The following is a 17432-nucleotide window of genomic DNA, read 5'->3' as shown; positions in this document are numbered from 1 at the left end:
TATGTTGGTGATGCTATATCATCTTATTTACATATTAACCATTTGGTTGCCATGGTGGAGAGGTGGTTTGTGCCATGTGACCTTCAGAACATGTGCATATTTCTCTTTTTCCTCCCTATAGTACATACAATCTCTTTTCTTTGCTTTCTTCATCTTCTAAGTTATTCTTTCTTGGCTGCCTGTACATTAACAAATATAGGTTGCACATAAAATTAATTACCAAACACATCTTTTAGAAACGTAGAAATAACATTTTCACATTAACACATCCTCTTCACAAATTGCAGGCATATTTAATTATATGATTTATTTTATTATTATTTCTATTTATTAATTTCATTTAATTTTTTGCATGCAAGTAGGTCGCATGAACTGTGTATTGAAGCCTTCGTTTGAATTGTTTCCACGAGTCCAAACTTCAAGGCCTTGTTATCTCTTTCTCAGTTTTGTTATCTCTCTCTGTCACACAAAGCTTGTTACAGAACATTGTATTTTACGGAGCCCTTAAAGGGACATGGTGGTAGAAGAAAAATATGAATGAAAGAGGAAAAAGTATGAGATGGAGGAAAAATTAGCGTTTTGCGTTCCCCCGAGAAAATTTAAAGTTTCCTCACAAAAAGTTTTGCGTTCCGCAGAGAAATTTGAATTCGAAACATTTTGCGAGCGAACGCAAAGTTTATCAGGGTAACGCAAAACATTTGCGAGAGAATGCAAAAGCATAGACTTTCCTCCCAACTCATATTTTTTCCACCACCATGTCCCTTTAGGGCTCCATAGTATTGTTCCTAGTATACTGCCAGAGGAGAAATCTGCACAAGCCGCAGCTACACAATGTGCCACCTAGTGAGGAGGAGTGTTTTTAAATGACTTTCAGGTCTCTTGTATTGTTTACTTAATTTAACCTTGTAAAAGTTGATCTTACTCCAGTCCCAAGGCTAGGCCTAGCCAAAGCTAATCTCTCTGCTACTCTGTAAGATTCTTATGCTAAGCTGACCCACTTTTGTGTGTGATTTCAGATTGGGGTGGGCAAACACTTGCTTTCATTTTTTCTGTGTGTGTATGTGTGGGCACAAGTGGGGTTTTTTGCAGTGCATGTGCATGGTTGCACATGGCCTATCACAGTTTGGGAAAGTGAGGACACGACCTCATTTCCCTTTGAGTCTCTGTTGTCACTTCCTGTTAGTCGATCCAGCAGCACACGAACCCATGCCACCTTGCCTGTGTGTGTAAATCTGATGATTGTGTTGCTGACATGATTATGATGCATTTAAAATTATAATTGTGACTTATTTTACTAGTTTGGATCAAAACAAAGCTGTTTTGACACAAATTATCTGTTGAATGTATGTGTAGGTGTAGCCTATTAATTTCCTTGAACACTTGCTGTTGTTCATTTTTTTTTTATGCCTGGTTGGATTCAGCAAGTAAAGAAATTCAGTATTTTTAGGGTTAAGTTGTGAAAGTTAATGTAATAACAGCTAGCACCCTCTGCTGGACCTCCTGTTTCACAATGAGCTAAAGAGGGAGAGAGAGAGAGAGTGAGCGAGCAAGGGAGAGAGAGAGAAAAACGAGTCCGGATTTTAACGACATCTCTAATATTCATGCTGATGCGTTTTGCTGCTTTGTGCTTTCATTTCTCGCCGCTGCGTCTGCGTCTCCTGCTCTCCGCACACACCCCAGCCTGAGAGAGGGGAGGGGAACAAGGGAAAAGGAAGGAAAGAAAACAAGTGGAAATAAGGAAAACAAGCTACGGAGCGTCCAACTGAGCCAGTACAAAAAACCTTTTGTGTTAGCAATCCTACCTTCGTCTGGTATGTGAAAGGAGAAAGAGGAACGAGAAGTCTTGTCGGTCTATGCGTGTGTGTGAACGCAAGAGAGTGGACGAGAAAACGACGGCCGGGAGTGATCGTGTGCAGTTGTTCTCGGACGGACAGTTGGAGGGAATCGATGAGAAAGAGAGAGCAAGAGAGGGAGGGAAAAGAATAGACTGAGCCCAGCTGAGCCCAGCAGAATGAGAGAATCCCGGACCAGCGTGGCTGCTTCATCAGTCTCTTCCTCATTCCCTCGTTTTCCGTAAAGCGCGGCTCCATGCAGCCCGGCCAGGGGAGGAGGAGGAGGTGAACAGGGCTTCTTCAGCCACGGACCTGCCGGGGGAGGAAGGGAGAGAGGGAAAGTGAGCGAGAGAGAGAGAGAGAGAGAGAGAGAGAGAGAGAGAAGGGAGGAGGGAGCGTGCAAAAGAGAGAGAGAGAGAGAGAGAAAAAAACTGCGAAAGGGCAAGGCTTTTGTTGGCGGTTGGAGAGAGGGAAGAGGGGGGAAAGAAGAAAAGAAAAAACATGTCTACGGTGAAGAGACCGAGAGGACGGGTGAGTGAGTGAGTGAGTGAGAGAGAGAGCGAGCATGTGTTTGTGTATGGGGTGGGGGGAGGGTGGAGGGGGAGGGGATGTGGAGGGAAGGGTGGGGGAGGGGGCCGGCAGGAACTGAACAGCTACAGGCTCATGCGGCAGGCTACACAATCGCCGCCATCTTGTGCTAACTGCTTCTCTCCATTTCTTATTTTCTAGCTTGCATGCTAACAGGGAATGCTATGTTAGCTAGCTTTTGGTGCCTTGTCTGCTCTTCCTGTTTAGTTTTCAGCTGCTTTCTTCCACCAAGGCGCCGTAGGATGTGCCACATGTGCGCATCAGGCTTTGTGTGGCAGCGCCGCATGCACGTTTCTGTTTCAATATAGTTTCATTATAAGCGGAGACGTTGATGACCTGAGCGAGGAGAGAGATTGAAATTGCTGCATCGCTGGCAGCCTGTAATTTCAGTTATTTATAGATGTGTAACATAGCTGCAGTGCTCACAGCTTGCTGCATTTTCCCCTCGCTCGCTCTCTCTCTCTTGCTCGCTCACGTCATATTCTCTCTATTACTCATTTTCTCACATACGCCCTCCCGCCTTTCCCCTATAGCTTTTCTCCTTGTCTCCATTTTTTGTTGATTTACCCCTTCATGCCTCGAATGGATTAGTGTGAATATTTCAGGAGAGCTCAGTCTCTCTCACTCAGCTCTCCGGCTCATATTTAGCCCCCGAATGAGTTAGTTTATAACCCTCCCCCACTCTTTTCTTTTGTTTCACTCTTTCCAGATTATTCCCTTTTATTTAGCCATCAGGAAAGCGCAGGCCGGGTGATCCGATTTTATGTACGGTCTCTTTTTTTTGAGAGTCAACAAAGCTTTATTGGCATGACTGGAACATTGCTTTGGACGTGTGTCATGTTTATAAAGAGCAAGTGTGCAAAATAAAACCTAATAAAGTAAACGATAAGATCTCATTCTCCTTCTTTATGAGGTTCAAACTCACTTTAGCTGCTCTCCTGGTGAGAAAAAGTGTGAGATGAGAATTCAAGGAATTAGAGAGTCAGCGAAATGGGCATGAATAATAAAAGTTGGCATGTCTCTGCCTGTTATATGATCGTGCGGTGAATTATACATGTCTGTCTTTTTATTTCATGGGGTGAGGGTGGATAATGTGAATAAACTGGCTCTCAGGTTGACGATTTCAATTCTTGACCTTTGATCAGTGGGTGAAGCCATTCTGATGAACTGTGACTTATTAACACCTCTATTCCTAATAATATATCTATCATGTTTAAATGCTTAAACTGGTGATAAAGATATAAATACGTGCATGAGTGTGCAGCCTCTGTGGTGTTCTGCGTTTGCCTGTGCAGTTGTCCAAACCTTTCTTTTATCGTCCTCTATAGCTGGTTGGCCACGTGATTGGAGAGCAGTGAATATTATGAAACCCAGGCTTTAGGAACATTGATGATGCAGCAGTTCAAAGATGGAGGATTTCCCATGTTGTCATCCAGTATGTGTGGGTGGACTCAGGCTTACCATGCTGCCCTGCTTCAGCTTCAATCAGATTGAGAAAGGATCTCCAAGGATTTTTATCTTGGACCTCCTCTTATGTTTAGTCTGCTGGCGTGGTCATGAAATACCTAGTGTGCTTATTAAATTCTCAATCTGTATTGAGCTGGGTAATGAAAGACCCCAAACTCTTAAACGGTATTTGAGCTGTAAGCACATAAAGTGCCTCTACTACCTGACAGGCCTCACTGTAAAAGGTGTCGTGAGAAATCACACCTGTCTCAGTAACAGCCCTAGACACTGTAACTGCAAAAAAGAATCAGGGGAGCGAGACATGTTTTAGCCAATCAGTAAACTAGCCAATCAGAAATGTTCTTTGCCTGTCAACAAGGTATGAAATTAATTTGTTTGCCCTCCAGACACAAAGGCTGCTGACATTCCCAGCTCAAAATATGATATATATATAGGCCTATATAAAATGTGCAAAAAAGCACTTTGGACTAGCACACAATCCCTGGTTTATTTTAATTTAGTAATTACAATCAGCATGAATGAAAATTCACTCTATTTATTTTCCAAATTCATGTTATTAATCTTACTTTGAACAATTCATGCATACATTTTCATTTTCTTTTTTCCTTTTTTTTGAGCCCATCATTTTTAATCAAAACATTATAACTGGATTTTCCAGTGAAACTTCGCTCTTGTGACGTATGCTGGACTTCTCCAATAATTTAGCCTGCTTAAACCCCAGCCCTTTATTTTAATCGACTGCAAGCTCACATTCATATCTGCCTCATTCAAACAACAACTGAATAGAATCAAGTCCCTGCCTGACATTTTTGTCACACGGATGTACATCACAATACGAGAAAAAGATTTGTCTCTACTTCCATTACATTGCGACTTAAAGATCTCAGTTAACTTTTCATTGAGACTGTTATTATATTTTTTGTTTAGATTTTTTTTAAATCAGGCATTATCACAAGGAACCTGTAGCTTATAAATGAATATATAAACGAGTATATTATAAACGAACAAGCGTACATGAGCAAAATTACCTACCACTGTCTGTAAAACTACCAGCATTTGGCTGGTAGGTTGTTAATTTAATACCCTGCCTGTGAATGATTTTTCACATTCTGGGTTGCTGGCATCTCTTTGGAGGTCTGGGTTTTGGAGAGAGGTTGTGTGGTTGAAGTTAACATAATGGTGGAAGTTAGCGAAACATCTTAAATCACTTACAGAACCTTTCATATTATGTGCAGAGTAGCTGTTTCACTGTACTGACTTTGTCCCCCTTAATAAGAAACCTATTAAAGTATTTACATCCGCTCGAGTCCAAGTTTTCTAGGTCATGACTAGAGGAGTAATGTTATGGCTGTTCATGGAACTCAGCTCATCGTCCTGTTTCATGTCGAATAGCACTCTCAAATTGACCATCATGGTATCTTAATGGTATGGCGTCATGGTATCTTAAATAGTGTATTGTTCATGATGGGTTTAGCATATGGAATTACAGAATCCTGAAATAGAAACGTATCTATTGGTTTTCTGTACAGTCCTGCCTACACAACAATTCTAGATGAAGCTAGTCTTATGGAGAATATTAATATCATGGTTGGATGGTAACATCTTTTTTTTTTTTCTCGACAGCCTCCTAAGAACACTAATGGTCCCAGCAGCCAGCCACGGGTACTCAGCCCTGCAGTGAAAAACAGCTCCTCTTCTTCCTCTTCGTCATCCTCGTACGTATCCGTGTCTGAGAAGAGGGTGCTGAAGCGACATCAGCAACAGCAACAGCAGCAGCAACAGCAGCAGCAGCAGCAGATGGAGTCATCTCTTTCGGACGATAAACAACAGAAGGCCAATCGAATAATCTCAGAGGCCATCGCCAAAGCACGAGAGAGGGGAGAGAAAAATATTCCGCGCGTCATGAGTCCCGAATGCTTTCCGTCTTCGTCGTCGCAGCACCGCAGTCACAGGGCAGGTTCCTCCAAGTCCAGAGGCAAGAATAAGAGTTCCAAGAAGGCCCGGATTGTGGCGTCATCCAAGCCCAAGCAAAAGGCGAAAATTGGGTAAGACCACTGTGACATTCTCCCCAATCTGAAGGATGAATGACATTTCATTAATTTGTTTCTTTGTCTGGGAGCGGGAGGGGAAGTGTCATACAGATGTGTCCATCATGATTTGTGATGACTTCTTCAATTTATCCAAAAACATATCTGTAACTTCACCTGCGTGTTGTTAGCCATTACTGCACATGTGGTCTTTCTTAAGTTGTTTTTGTGTGTCAAGTCTAAAACAGATGAGAGTCAAGCTCTCTTTAAGATGCAGCACTTTATCATAGCGTGAGGAGCATTGAATGTCATGTTAAATGCTGTTAGCTTGAACTAGTGGTTAATTAAGCACTAAGTTAATTAAGCACTAAGGCAGGGGTTGGCAACCTATTGAGCACGTGCCAACACTGGGTCGTATCGTACCAAACCGTGAATTTTGTGACCCGTTACATTAATTGTGAATATAGTTAAGAGTAAAGGGCATTGATGTTTCTCAGTTTTTAGAGCATTTGTTAACATTCGACTAAAGCAGAGACACCTGAACGTTTTACTTTGAAGGGCCAAAAAGCAAATATTTAATTCTATACAACTATATTCCGAAAAAAAAAAAAATTTACTTACTAATTTACTTAGGCTATATTCTATGTATTTCAATGAAAAAATAAAACAAAAAAATGTTTAAACAAAAAGGAAATTAAGATATGCTTCAATGATATAGCAGGCCAAATCAAAGGTCATCAGGGCCAACTCTGGCCCACGGGCCATCTCTTGACTAAAAGCAATTCAAAACATTCACTCCTCCATTGCCATGTTGTGAGAAAGTGTGAAAACGTGCCTAAATCGCCAAAACACGTCATTTGCATGTCAGCCATTTCTTTCACCTTAATTCGCCCTTCGACCTGTGCAAAACTATAAAAAATCCACCTCAGGCTAACGCATAAACTTGTATGCAAATATTGAGAATTAATGCGCATATCACGAATTTCCTGTCAGGCTTTTTTAGCACAACTTTTGCTGGAAACCCAACAATAGTCTCTGGCGGGTACAAAATTCTAGCTCTGCAAAGATGGCAAGCGCAGCAAAATCCTCTGTAAAATTGTAACTCTGTAAGTTCAAGAAACATTAAGTCTAACAAAAGTGCCAAGGTTCCATTAGATGTTTACAGATATATTTTAATGTCATGCTGATGATTCTGCCTTTATCTATTAGGAAGTCATTGGCCCTAGAAGCTCAGAGCATGCTTGGAGAGTGCACGTTTTAACCATATCTTACCAGTTATAGAACCTTCTAGCTACATTTTTTTGAACCAAGGACCCATTTTAACTGTATGAGAAATTAGAAATTCTGCCCTAGCAGTTCTTCCGAGAAATGTTGGAAATTTGACTATTAAAGACCCCCAATATGATGCAAAGGACCTCCTTTATAAAATATAAAGGACTCCATATATTTTACTTATGAAAAAATAATGCAAAAAATAATGTTATTGTTGTTTATTTTTTTAATAATTGGCATTCTTGTTGTAATTGTACCAAAGCCTCAATAAATAGTTGTATTTTATCTGAAAAATATTCATTCAAAATAATTAATTATTTTCACTATAAATAGTGGTAAAAAAATGTTTTGTCTTAAACACGCCACCTAAGGGGATCCCCGGGCCCCAGTTTGAAAATCCCTAATTTTAGGGTTGCATGAAAAATGTGCCACTTGTTTTGTAACCCACAAACATGGCAAAGGAACAAACATGTCCTAAACATATAGTCCCATTTTTGTTGTGGTTAATGATTCCTTTACAAAATGTACCTCACACGTAACATTAGTCCTCACACAGACAGCCTCTTCTGGAGAGTATGAATCGATCATAAGTCTGAACCGAATATGCAGAGATTTATGACATCATGATGTCATCTGATCTGCATTAATGTAGGACTGAATGGAATAACGTGACATGAGATTTCTAGGTCATGTGCATTATGTGAAGGCCTCTGCAAACTGTTCCACCATATTGTTTGGCTCTTCCAGCTCTAAGGTTCAGTCTAGATGCTGCTTTGTTCTTAGGAAGGCCACATGCTCTATTATGGTCCATTGCTGAGATTACAAAGCTAGCATGAAAATGTTTAACATTCCTGCTGTGCTTGTAAAAGGGGTATGTTGATTTTCTTCTGACTTGTTCATCGTGTTTAATGGATTAGCAGTCTGACTGACCCAAATACTTCAGCAGTAAAGGCAAGACAAACCGGACATGTGTATGGTCAGACTCAACCCCTCACTGGGTAATTTCTTTGCTTGTTTAACACAGTTTCTCGGCTCAGTCACCTCTGTTGTACAGATTACATTATTTACCACACCTGACAGAGGGAAGCAGATGTTTATGGCCGGTTTGCAGATACTCCAAAATGAGAGGGGCAGGTTTACATATTGAATTGTTAATATACTAAGTGGTCGTCTTCTACCTGTTCAGTACTCAGTTACCTGTCTGGTTTGGCAAGCTTTTATTAAGCATTGTTTGCAGCGCAAGTGTGAACGGGATGTTGTAATCAAGTATTATTCTGCTGAATGTGTTACGTTGCTGCCGCTCTGCTCTAAGTGAGTGGCATTTATTAAGGCTTGTGTGTTATATGTTGTAGGTAGTAGTGTCTTGACCATGCGGAAATTAGGATTTTTGCAGGTTACAACATTGTGCAGGAAACTGTTCTCTCAGTTTTTTAGTTATTTAGTTTTTTACAATTTTCGAAAAAATTATTCTAAATCTCTCTGACAATAAATGTTCAGGTGTGACCCCCTGCATTTTTTTTATGACAGCAAAACCTTACCAAGAGAAAATATTAAATAAAAATAATTAATCTATGGGGGGGAAAAAATTCTAACCAATTATACATATCATGGTTACCTTTTTTTAAGTACTCCTACTGCCTAAATATTTCTGTTAAAATCTGTTATATGCAAGCTTCTGGTATAGCCTAGTATTCTCCCATAGCAAGCTGTTAACATTTTATTATAAATATATTATATTAAAACATAATTCATTAATTAGCATTGGGTATTATTTGAATTCTAGCGATTCTGATTCCCAGTTTCAATTCCAGTAAGGTAGAAACATTTAGTCAAACATTTATTTCAAACATATTTATTCTGTGTCTTTTGGGGGACTATTTGTTGCAGCTGGTTTCCATGAACCGAAATCAACAGCCTAAAGAACATTAAAATGTTCCTATGATTTTAACAAAAATACCCCATTTTGCAAAAACAACTGGACTAACTAATTAAAATTTCAAACATGATTAAAGACAAGTAAATAGTAATAAAATAAGAACATATAAATAAATAAGCAATAGCACAGAGACAACTGAACAAAATTCAGGTACAGAAATTGCAATCAAATGTAAAATAACACTGCTTAGATTTATATTTATAAATAAAGTATAGATTAATCCTTTTTAAAAAGAAAAAAAAGTTATTCCGTCAAAATCAGTGAGGGATTTTCTTTTCCTTTTGTTCTTTGATTAAGAGTAATGAAACCGATGGCAGCAGGTTTATTAGGCTGCTGTCACTTTAAGATGACAAGCAGGGTCAAATATACTGTTACACATGTTCTCTTTCTCATTTGTTGATGTTTACTTAAGACAAAACCGACTGTTTACGAAGATATTCTGACGTAATTATGTGTGTATTTGTGGTTTAAGAGCAACTCTATTATCGCACACTATTGGCACTTTTCCACTGCATGGTACAGTTCGGTATGGCTCACTTTTTGGTGCTTTTCCACTGTATGGTTGGTACGGCTCGCTTTGGCGCTTTTCCATTGTATGGTACGACTCGGTACGGCTCACGTACCTTTTTGTCGCTTTCCCCTGCATGGTATGGCTCATACTACGGGTACCAATAATAAAATGTGACGTGTAAACACTGCAGATCACTGATTGGTCAGAGAGAATCATCACTACCAGCGTCATTGGATTTGCAACACGAGACACCAAACCCGCTAGATTTAAATAGTCAGCAACAGCCACCGCAGTATCATTTGCTCGCACAATTTCTTTAAACGACTTGCTTGAAAAAAAAAAACAAAAAAACTTGAAACTCCTACATAGATACACAGCAATTATACCCTTCACCAAGGTCTAAGCTACGTCCTTGCTTCATGTTGAATGATTCTCATTGGCTAAGAAATAGATAAACATAGTAATTTTCCACCGATATACAGATAGACTGAAGCATATCTCCATCGATTATGCAGCTGACACTCGGAGACTCGGACCCGGGCACGTTGTGACCTTCCAGGTCGCATATTTGGGTTGCTGGGCGCCAGCATGTCCAGAACAACAACTCAGTTAATCTCCAATAATGCCAGTTGTTCCTTAACCTGTAACCAAAAAGACTAACACACACACTGACACACAGCTTTTCCAAGGCTAGATTTGGTCGGGCTCTAACTATAAACAGGAGAGTAGGGTATTCCCAAAACATCCAGATAATATGTTCTTCCTCTCAAGGAGAGGCCACTTTAATATAAATGGAAAGTCAGGCTTTAACTGAGAAATGGTCCCTTTAACTATAGACTTCAATGACCCATGTGACCATAGCTGTCAGGGTACCCCAGAAAAAAAGATTGAAAAAGACATTTTTCAATTCCAAAACGAGTCCATATTTCATTTTTGGTAGCTGGGCTAAATGAGCAAGCACTGTTACTGCATTCAGATATCAAATACAGATATTAAAGAATACATGAAAATAACATTTCAGTAATCACACTGGTAACTTCTATAACAAAGTAAAATCTCATAAGCCTAGAGAAGTGATGTTTAGAAGAAAAAATATTGATTAATACCTTAATTATAATCACTCTCATTACACATTAGAGCAGCAGTGAATATCAAAATCCACCCCCTTCAGTTTTCTTACTGTTACTGAAGAGATTTGTAGCAACTGGACGCTGGATATTTATTCTCAAATTAATGTGGAGACATGGAGGCAGAGGTGGGTCTTAGATCCTGGCTTCATAAAGAGCAGAGTTGGTGTCTTTGAGCCTGCGGTGGAGAGAAAAGCCAGGAACCTACTGACCTGCTTTGCACCAAACTGCACACTACAGCCATTAATGCAGACCATGTGATCTCAGACTCTTAAGAAGAGACTGCAGTCAGTCACACAACCATATTTATAACTGAACAGTCTGCAGGTTATGGCTGTGTTGATATACAGTCATATATTGTATTTTCCCCCTCATGCTATTCCTTCAGTACTTTTATTATTATATATATATACATAATGATACAATTACAGCGATATAATTTTTTCCTCGATACAATTATATAAAAAATTCAATAAATGTTTGATGTAATGCTTATGCACCAAAAGCAGAACTAAACAGCACTACTCATTTGAACCGCACCACACGGGCTATTATAAATGTTTTGAATATTCTACCTCAGATTTTTTAAAATGTTCACCTATTTGGCAAGTGTTTGTCATGTTCCGATGATAAAACCACAATTAATGGTCTGGTTTCTAAAACTTTCACTCAAAAAAAATAAAATCTGCCTCTAAACTTGAAAGAAATAAAGATTTTACATTTATCATGATAATTATCGATATCGACTGAAATATTTTATCGTGATAAATTAATATTTTTGGCCATATAGCCTAACCCAGTCCTATATCTATGTGTTCATTGGTTCAATGAAGGAAGAAGCAGGTTGTTAATAGCTTTTCAAACTCCGTTTTCTAAGTGGAGTTAGCGATGCAGTATTGGACAAAAGTGAAGTGAACCATGCAAGACAGATTGAAACTGATCCCGCAAATTCACTCTTTCCCTGTCTCGCTGAGATTCTCTCTCACACGTTCAGTGCAGTTTTAATCCAATTATAGTACTGTGATTCATTGCTAATTAATTGTGATGTAAGGCGACTAGTTGTTTCGTAACATGCTGAGCGTGTGATGGAGATGAACAGATACTGGATGTTTACATTATACATATTTTGAAAGAAAGAAGTTAGAGATGAAAAAGGTTTTTTTTTTTTTTGGCACAAGGATGATTTTAATCTCCTTTTATGGGTATGTTTGTGCAACCATGTGTTGGTAGGAGTTTTTAGGGAAAACAATAAGTGTGTGCGTATATGTAGCCTAGGTTACAACCCTGAAATATTAATGCAGCCTTCTGTGTTTGGTGCCAAAGACCTGCCGCTCTCGTCCGTCGAGCAGGTGTGTATGCATGTATGTGTTTACTTCTGATTCATATAGATTTTAAAAACTGATGCATCATAAGAAATAAGAAAGAAACATACACAAATCTCCATGTTCTTTATGACTTACCAAACCACCCGGTTGTCAAACATGCAGTGGCAACTACAGTCAATAAAAAATAATTATATTTACCTTTCACCGTCATTGTACGTGTGTGTGCGCGTGCGTGCATGCTTGCTTGTGTATATGTTGTTTTTATGCTGATATTTTCAGAGTGCTTGTAAAGTGACAAAGTACAGGCATTAAAATAAAAGGTGATTTAGATTCTCAGTTCCTTTTAAGAGTTAGATGACAGAGATGTATTAATGTGAAATGATGAATCAAATTATTTAATCAATAGTTAACTCCAATTAGCAGGAAGTGCAAAATAAACCCTTCAACTATTTTTATGAAATAAACTTTTCTACGTTTCTTTTCTTTTCAACAGAGTAAATGAAATGTTGACCATAGTGGCCTGTTTAAAAATTTCATAAGGATAGTACGTGATCCAGCATAAACATAGAAGACAAAAATGGCTAAATAATTGCTTTGTCTTATGGAAAATCTATCTAGCCAGTGTTTTTTTTTATTTTTTATATATATATATATATATAAAAAGGCAGAAAGTTTGTGGTTGTTCTTGGACCCTGTGTGTGCATGTGTATATTTGGGTCCCTCGAAAAAGGAGAGCAAAAGAATGATGTTTAGGTTGTTAAACCTTCTTACCTCATGATTTCACATGCTCTGTCCATACACACACACACACACACACACACACACACACACACACACACACACACACACACACACACACACACACACAGAAGAGTCGAGTGCAGTAAAGACCAGCTCTCAGTCTCATTTCACAGCTGCTGAGTGGAGCTTGTGTGTCACTCACAGGATACAGCATTACTGCTTCCACCCACGCCGTGAGCTTCACTCTGATCAGGTCGCTAGGCAACCAGGAAGTCATGTTGTCCCGGAGACTAGTGAAGTGTAACATCATCCAGAGAGGAGGACCCAGAATGAGAACAGCAGTGAAAGAGCAAATGATGCACACAGCTTATGTACTCCTGAGAATCATTTCCTGTTTATCAGAGCTGTTGAGGAGAGATTGCAAATGTGTAACCGTTTTTAGTGTCTAGCATAAGAATTTGAATTCTGTACAATAGTGCTGGGCGGAATACTGGTTTCAATTTCTCGTGCGTTATGTTTTTTTATTCTGCCATACTGGCGTAGCAGAAACGGTCTGTTCAATGACCACGAAGCGCTATTTTGAGTGTTGAGAGGAGACCTCTATTAACTGCAAACACTTCTTCTTTCGTACTAATGGTTATAACCTTATAACACAACAATAAATAACAATAAATAACCCACACAACTAAGTCTCCTCAACATGGCAAATACCGTGTAGAGATATATGATTTCCATGATGCCGAAAACACGGACGGAATCACGGAATCCAGTCACAAGCTGAACTTAAAGCGGAATGTAACGGAATTTTTGGATGAATAAAAGTAGGGCTGTAAAATTAATCAAATCTCGATATGGACTAGTATCTGTGAATATTAATGCTCAATCAGATTAGCTATTGATGATAAGCTGAAGTCTGCATGTTCTTCATGGCTGTGTGAATGAGCGCCACAGTTTCTTCTACTACACTCATACTGAAGCAAGCTTGCCGCTCATGGTGTTTTCAGGGTCTGCAGTCTCACTATGAGGATCTGCAGAGCTGCTCTAAGTTCACTTCACGAGCATTTCGCCATTTCATTTGATTAAACTATTGTTATATACACAGAAACACAAAGGTCTTCATGACAACCCTTCAAGATAAAAGATTGGTTTAACTTGAAGAAATTATAACAGAGCTATTGCACAGTAGAGTGTACTTGTTCAAAGATTTAATTTTTGTTAATTTTTTTTTGTTTTATTGATTTTATAAATTTTGTGTATAAATTGAATTTGGTTACTTTTAATAAAAATGTTTATAATTTATTTTTAAAACAATTACGTAAATTTGTATTTGACATTACAATGTTTTTATATTTGATGTAGGCCTACTCCTGACAGTCAAATAAGCCACAATAAACCTATATAAAGGTCAAGTCATGAAAAGAAAACAATACCGTAATATTCCTTAAAGGGCACCTATTATGGAATTTTGAAAATTACCTTTCATGTAGTGTGTAACATAGATCTAAGTGAACAAAAACATCCTGCAAAGTTTGAAATATGAAAGTGCACCGTATATAAAGTTATTGTCTTTCAAAAGTAAGAGTCGACTCTGAGTCATTTTTATGAATCGTTAGAAGACCGAAGCTTTTTCTCTGACTAGATGACGTCAACTTGTAAAGTTATTTGAATACGATACGCCCACTTATTGCGCTCCAAGAAAGGCCAGGGGAAAATATCATGGCGACGAGACGCTGTGTTCTGAAGTGCGGCTCAAAAGCCAACTTTTTTCATCTGCCCAAGGAGGAGCATTTGAAGACTAAGTGGCTACAATTCATATAACTATACCACAGAAGTCTAGTCCGAGCCTTGTGCTTTGTTCGCGCCATTTTGAAGACGATTGCTTTACCAACTTAAATGCAATCAAACTTGGATTCGCGAGCCGGCTGATATTGAAGGAAGGTTCAGTTCCAAGTGTATTTGCATCAGCTTCCTCCTCCGTATCACAACCTGTAAGTGTTATTAATAATTTTTGCTTTTATATTTTATGTAGCATGCTTAATAATTATGTTGTTTGTTGTGTAAGCACCGTTTAGCTTCTAGGTCTTCAATGGCAATTGTATTGAGATATGTGAAGTGTTTGTCGTTGTTTTCGGAGTCTAAAGAATAGAGTAATACCTCGTAGTAACGTAACTGCATTTCTTTTTGTGTAAAAACGTTATGTTTATGCATCGGGCTAACGCAAACAAAGACTGATTGTGCTTTTACAATATGAACTCTGGGCTATGCTCGCTACCATAACATTAAATTAATTATCTTATTTTTCGTTTTTTACTACAAACTATAAAGCAGTGGACTATAATCATTATTATAACACAATTTAATTGATAAAAGCATCATTGTACTCCGTGTTAAAAATAAGTATTATCTCTGTAAACACTGCTGGGTCATCTGACCAATCAACGCAGATTAGCGTCGCGCAAAGGAGGGGTTTGGGAAAACGAGTCGTTGAACGAATCATTTGGGAGTCGGTGAGCAAATCAGGTAAAAATAAATGCATATTATACGACAACAAAAGTGTTTTTTGTCATTGCATGCATGTAAAACTGTTGTTGGGGACTCCCTAAACAACATTAGGAACATTTTAAATGTCATAATAGGTGCCCTTTAAAACCTCCAGAATCTTTTTTTTGTCATACCGCCCAGCAATACTGTACAATCATTTGACTGAAAATGTTTTGTGTATCCTGAAGTGTTGGCTTTGTTACATGACAGGTACAATGAAGTTAAGAGAGACCAGTGTTTGGTATTATTTATACTGTATACTATTATAGAATTTATTCATATTTGAAATTAGCTTTTATTTTTATATTTTCAGTTTTCATTTAGTTTAAGTTTTAGTAAGTTGATGTTCTTTTGGCATTTCTATTTGTTTGTTTGTAATATTTTTCGGTTTTATAGTGCATAAACCAGGTCCAAGTTTTAATTTATCTAATATTTCGATTTTATTTGATTTCAGCTTTATACCAAAAATGTTTGGTATAAACAATAACATCACTGAGAGAGAGAGTGTGTGTTTATGGTGCCAGTCTTTATGTGTGTGTGGTGTCTGTTTTATGTGTGACCATATGAAACAGTGACTTTACAGTTTTACAGCTTCTTGGAAACATACTGTAGATTACCTCGGGTTTCAAAATAAATGCAGAGGCATTGCCATCCATAATCATATGATTACACGTGCCAAAATAGCTCCCTTAAAGTGACCTTCGCTAACCACTTTGTGGAAGGGAACCTTTATGAAGGAATATCATATAATATAAACTAGTATTTAAGTGCATCAAATCTCTTTTTTGTTCATGGATTGATGCGGTCAACAAAGCAGCCATTTTGTGGGTGTTTCCATTTCTTCTAAATGAATTCCAGTGGGTAAACACAAACAGTGTTAAAACAAGTCTCTTAATGTGTTCTCCCCTTTACAGGAAAATCGTTATAAAGTTCGGAAAGAAGAAGCGAAAGAAGACCGATTCCTCAGATGAGCTGTCTGATGATGACAGACCAACTCGACGATCCTCAAAAGATGATGATTCGGTGAGCGTTGGGTTTGATCTATTCTTGATACGATTGATGACTCTTTTATGCTGTCTTATAGAAACATTTAACAAGAAAAGTATTTGTAAGTGATCATTTCTGGAACAGTAGCACAAAGCATGCATATTGTTGCTGGACTTCCTTTAAACTGCATAATGCAGTGGTGCTTCCTGCAGCATATGTATGTTCAGTACAAGAGCGAGAGAGACTACGATGACTGCCATACCCTCAAATAATTTACTTATCTTTCTTCTGAAATAACTAACCTCTCATTCTCCCCATCCATGATATACCACCCATCCACCCTTGCAGATATAATTATCCTCTTTAAATGCCCCCTGTGTTAATTAAAGCAGTGTGCTTTTGATGACTCAGTTGTGCTGTTGGAGTTAAAAGCTGCAACCATGTGCATTTTGGGAAACACTGGGGTCTCGTGGCAGAGCGGGTGGCTCTTTATTTGGTCATCCTGAGATATTCTCATCCTATCCATTTACTTTAACTCATACACATTTAGGTCATGTTATATTTGGGAGGACAGACACACACTCTCTCTCTCTCTCTCTCTCTCTCTCTGCTCTATACTAATTTATTAAAGGGCCCCTGATGGCCATCTCTGATTTGCTGAGTGAAAAATAAAATTGTGCATGCGCACTTTTTGTTCACCCAAAATTACATATTTTCAAAGTGCAAGAAGCCTCCGGGGGTAAATTCACCACTAATGACATCAGATTTTTTCTGAATAGGGAAACATGAGGGAAAATGCCCCCCTTAAGAACAATGTGGATTTACCTTTAAACAGTCACATATTTATATATAAGTTTAGCCAATGTGTTATCAAAGGAAATGAATATAAACATTTGCTAATTTAGTTATTATAGCACAAAATGTAAAATATTAAAAGATGGGTACCCCTACTGCCCCCACCCCAAATCAAATTTGACAGAAATTCAATTTAGTTGAATAATTAAATAACATATGACAGACAAAGTAGAATTAGATTTATCTGAAAGATTACATATTACATATGCCTTATGTACTGGCA

The 17432-nt window shown here is 38.3% G+C and overlaps 1 protein-coding gene across 8 annotated transcripts in view; it reads left to right on the top strand.

The window, feature by feature from the left end:
* chd9 (chromodomain helicase DNA binding protein 9) overlaps window positions 1–17432 on the top strand; it is a 74576-nt gene that overhangs the window by 25157 nt on the left and 31987 nt on the right. For 7 of the 8 annotated variants that reach the window (XM_079605414.1, XM_079605416.1, XM_079605415.1 and 4 more), the window contains 2 exons: window positions 5511–5932; window positions 16282–16390. In XM_079605414.1, coding sequence (XP_079461540.1) covers window positions 5511–5932; window positions 16282–16390 — 531 coding nt within the window. Of the gene's footprint in view, window positions 1–1502; window positions 2364–5510; window positions 5933–16281; window positions 16391–17432 lie in introns of those variants that run through there. The other variant, XM_079605417.1, reaches the window with a different exon arrangement.

The sequence above is a fragment of the Phoxinus phoxinus genome, assembly GCF_949152265.1.
Source record: "Phoxinus phoxinus genome assembly, chromosome: 2".
In the NCBI taxonomy this organism is placed as follows: Eukaryota; Metazoa; Chordata; class Actinopteri; order Cypriniformes; family Leuciscidae; genus Phoxinus; species Phoxinus phoxinus.
The sequence above is the reverse complement of the archived record's forward strand: the minus strand, read 5'-3'. Positions and strand labels throughout refer to the sequence as shown.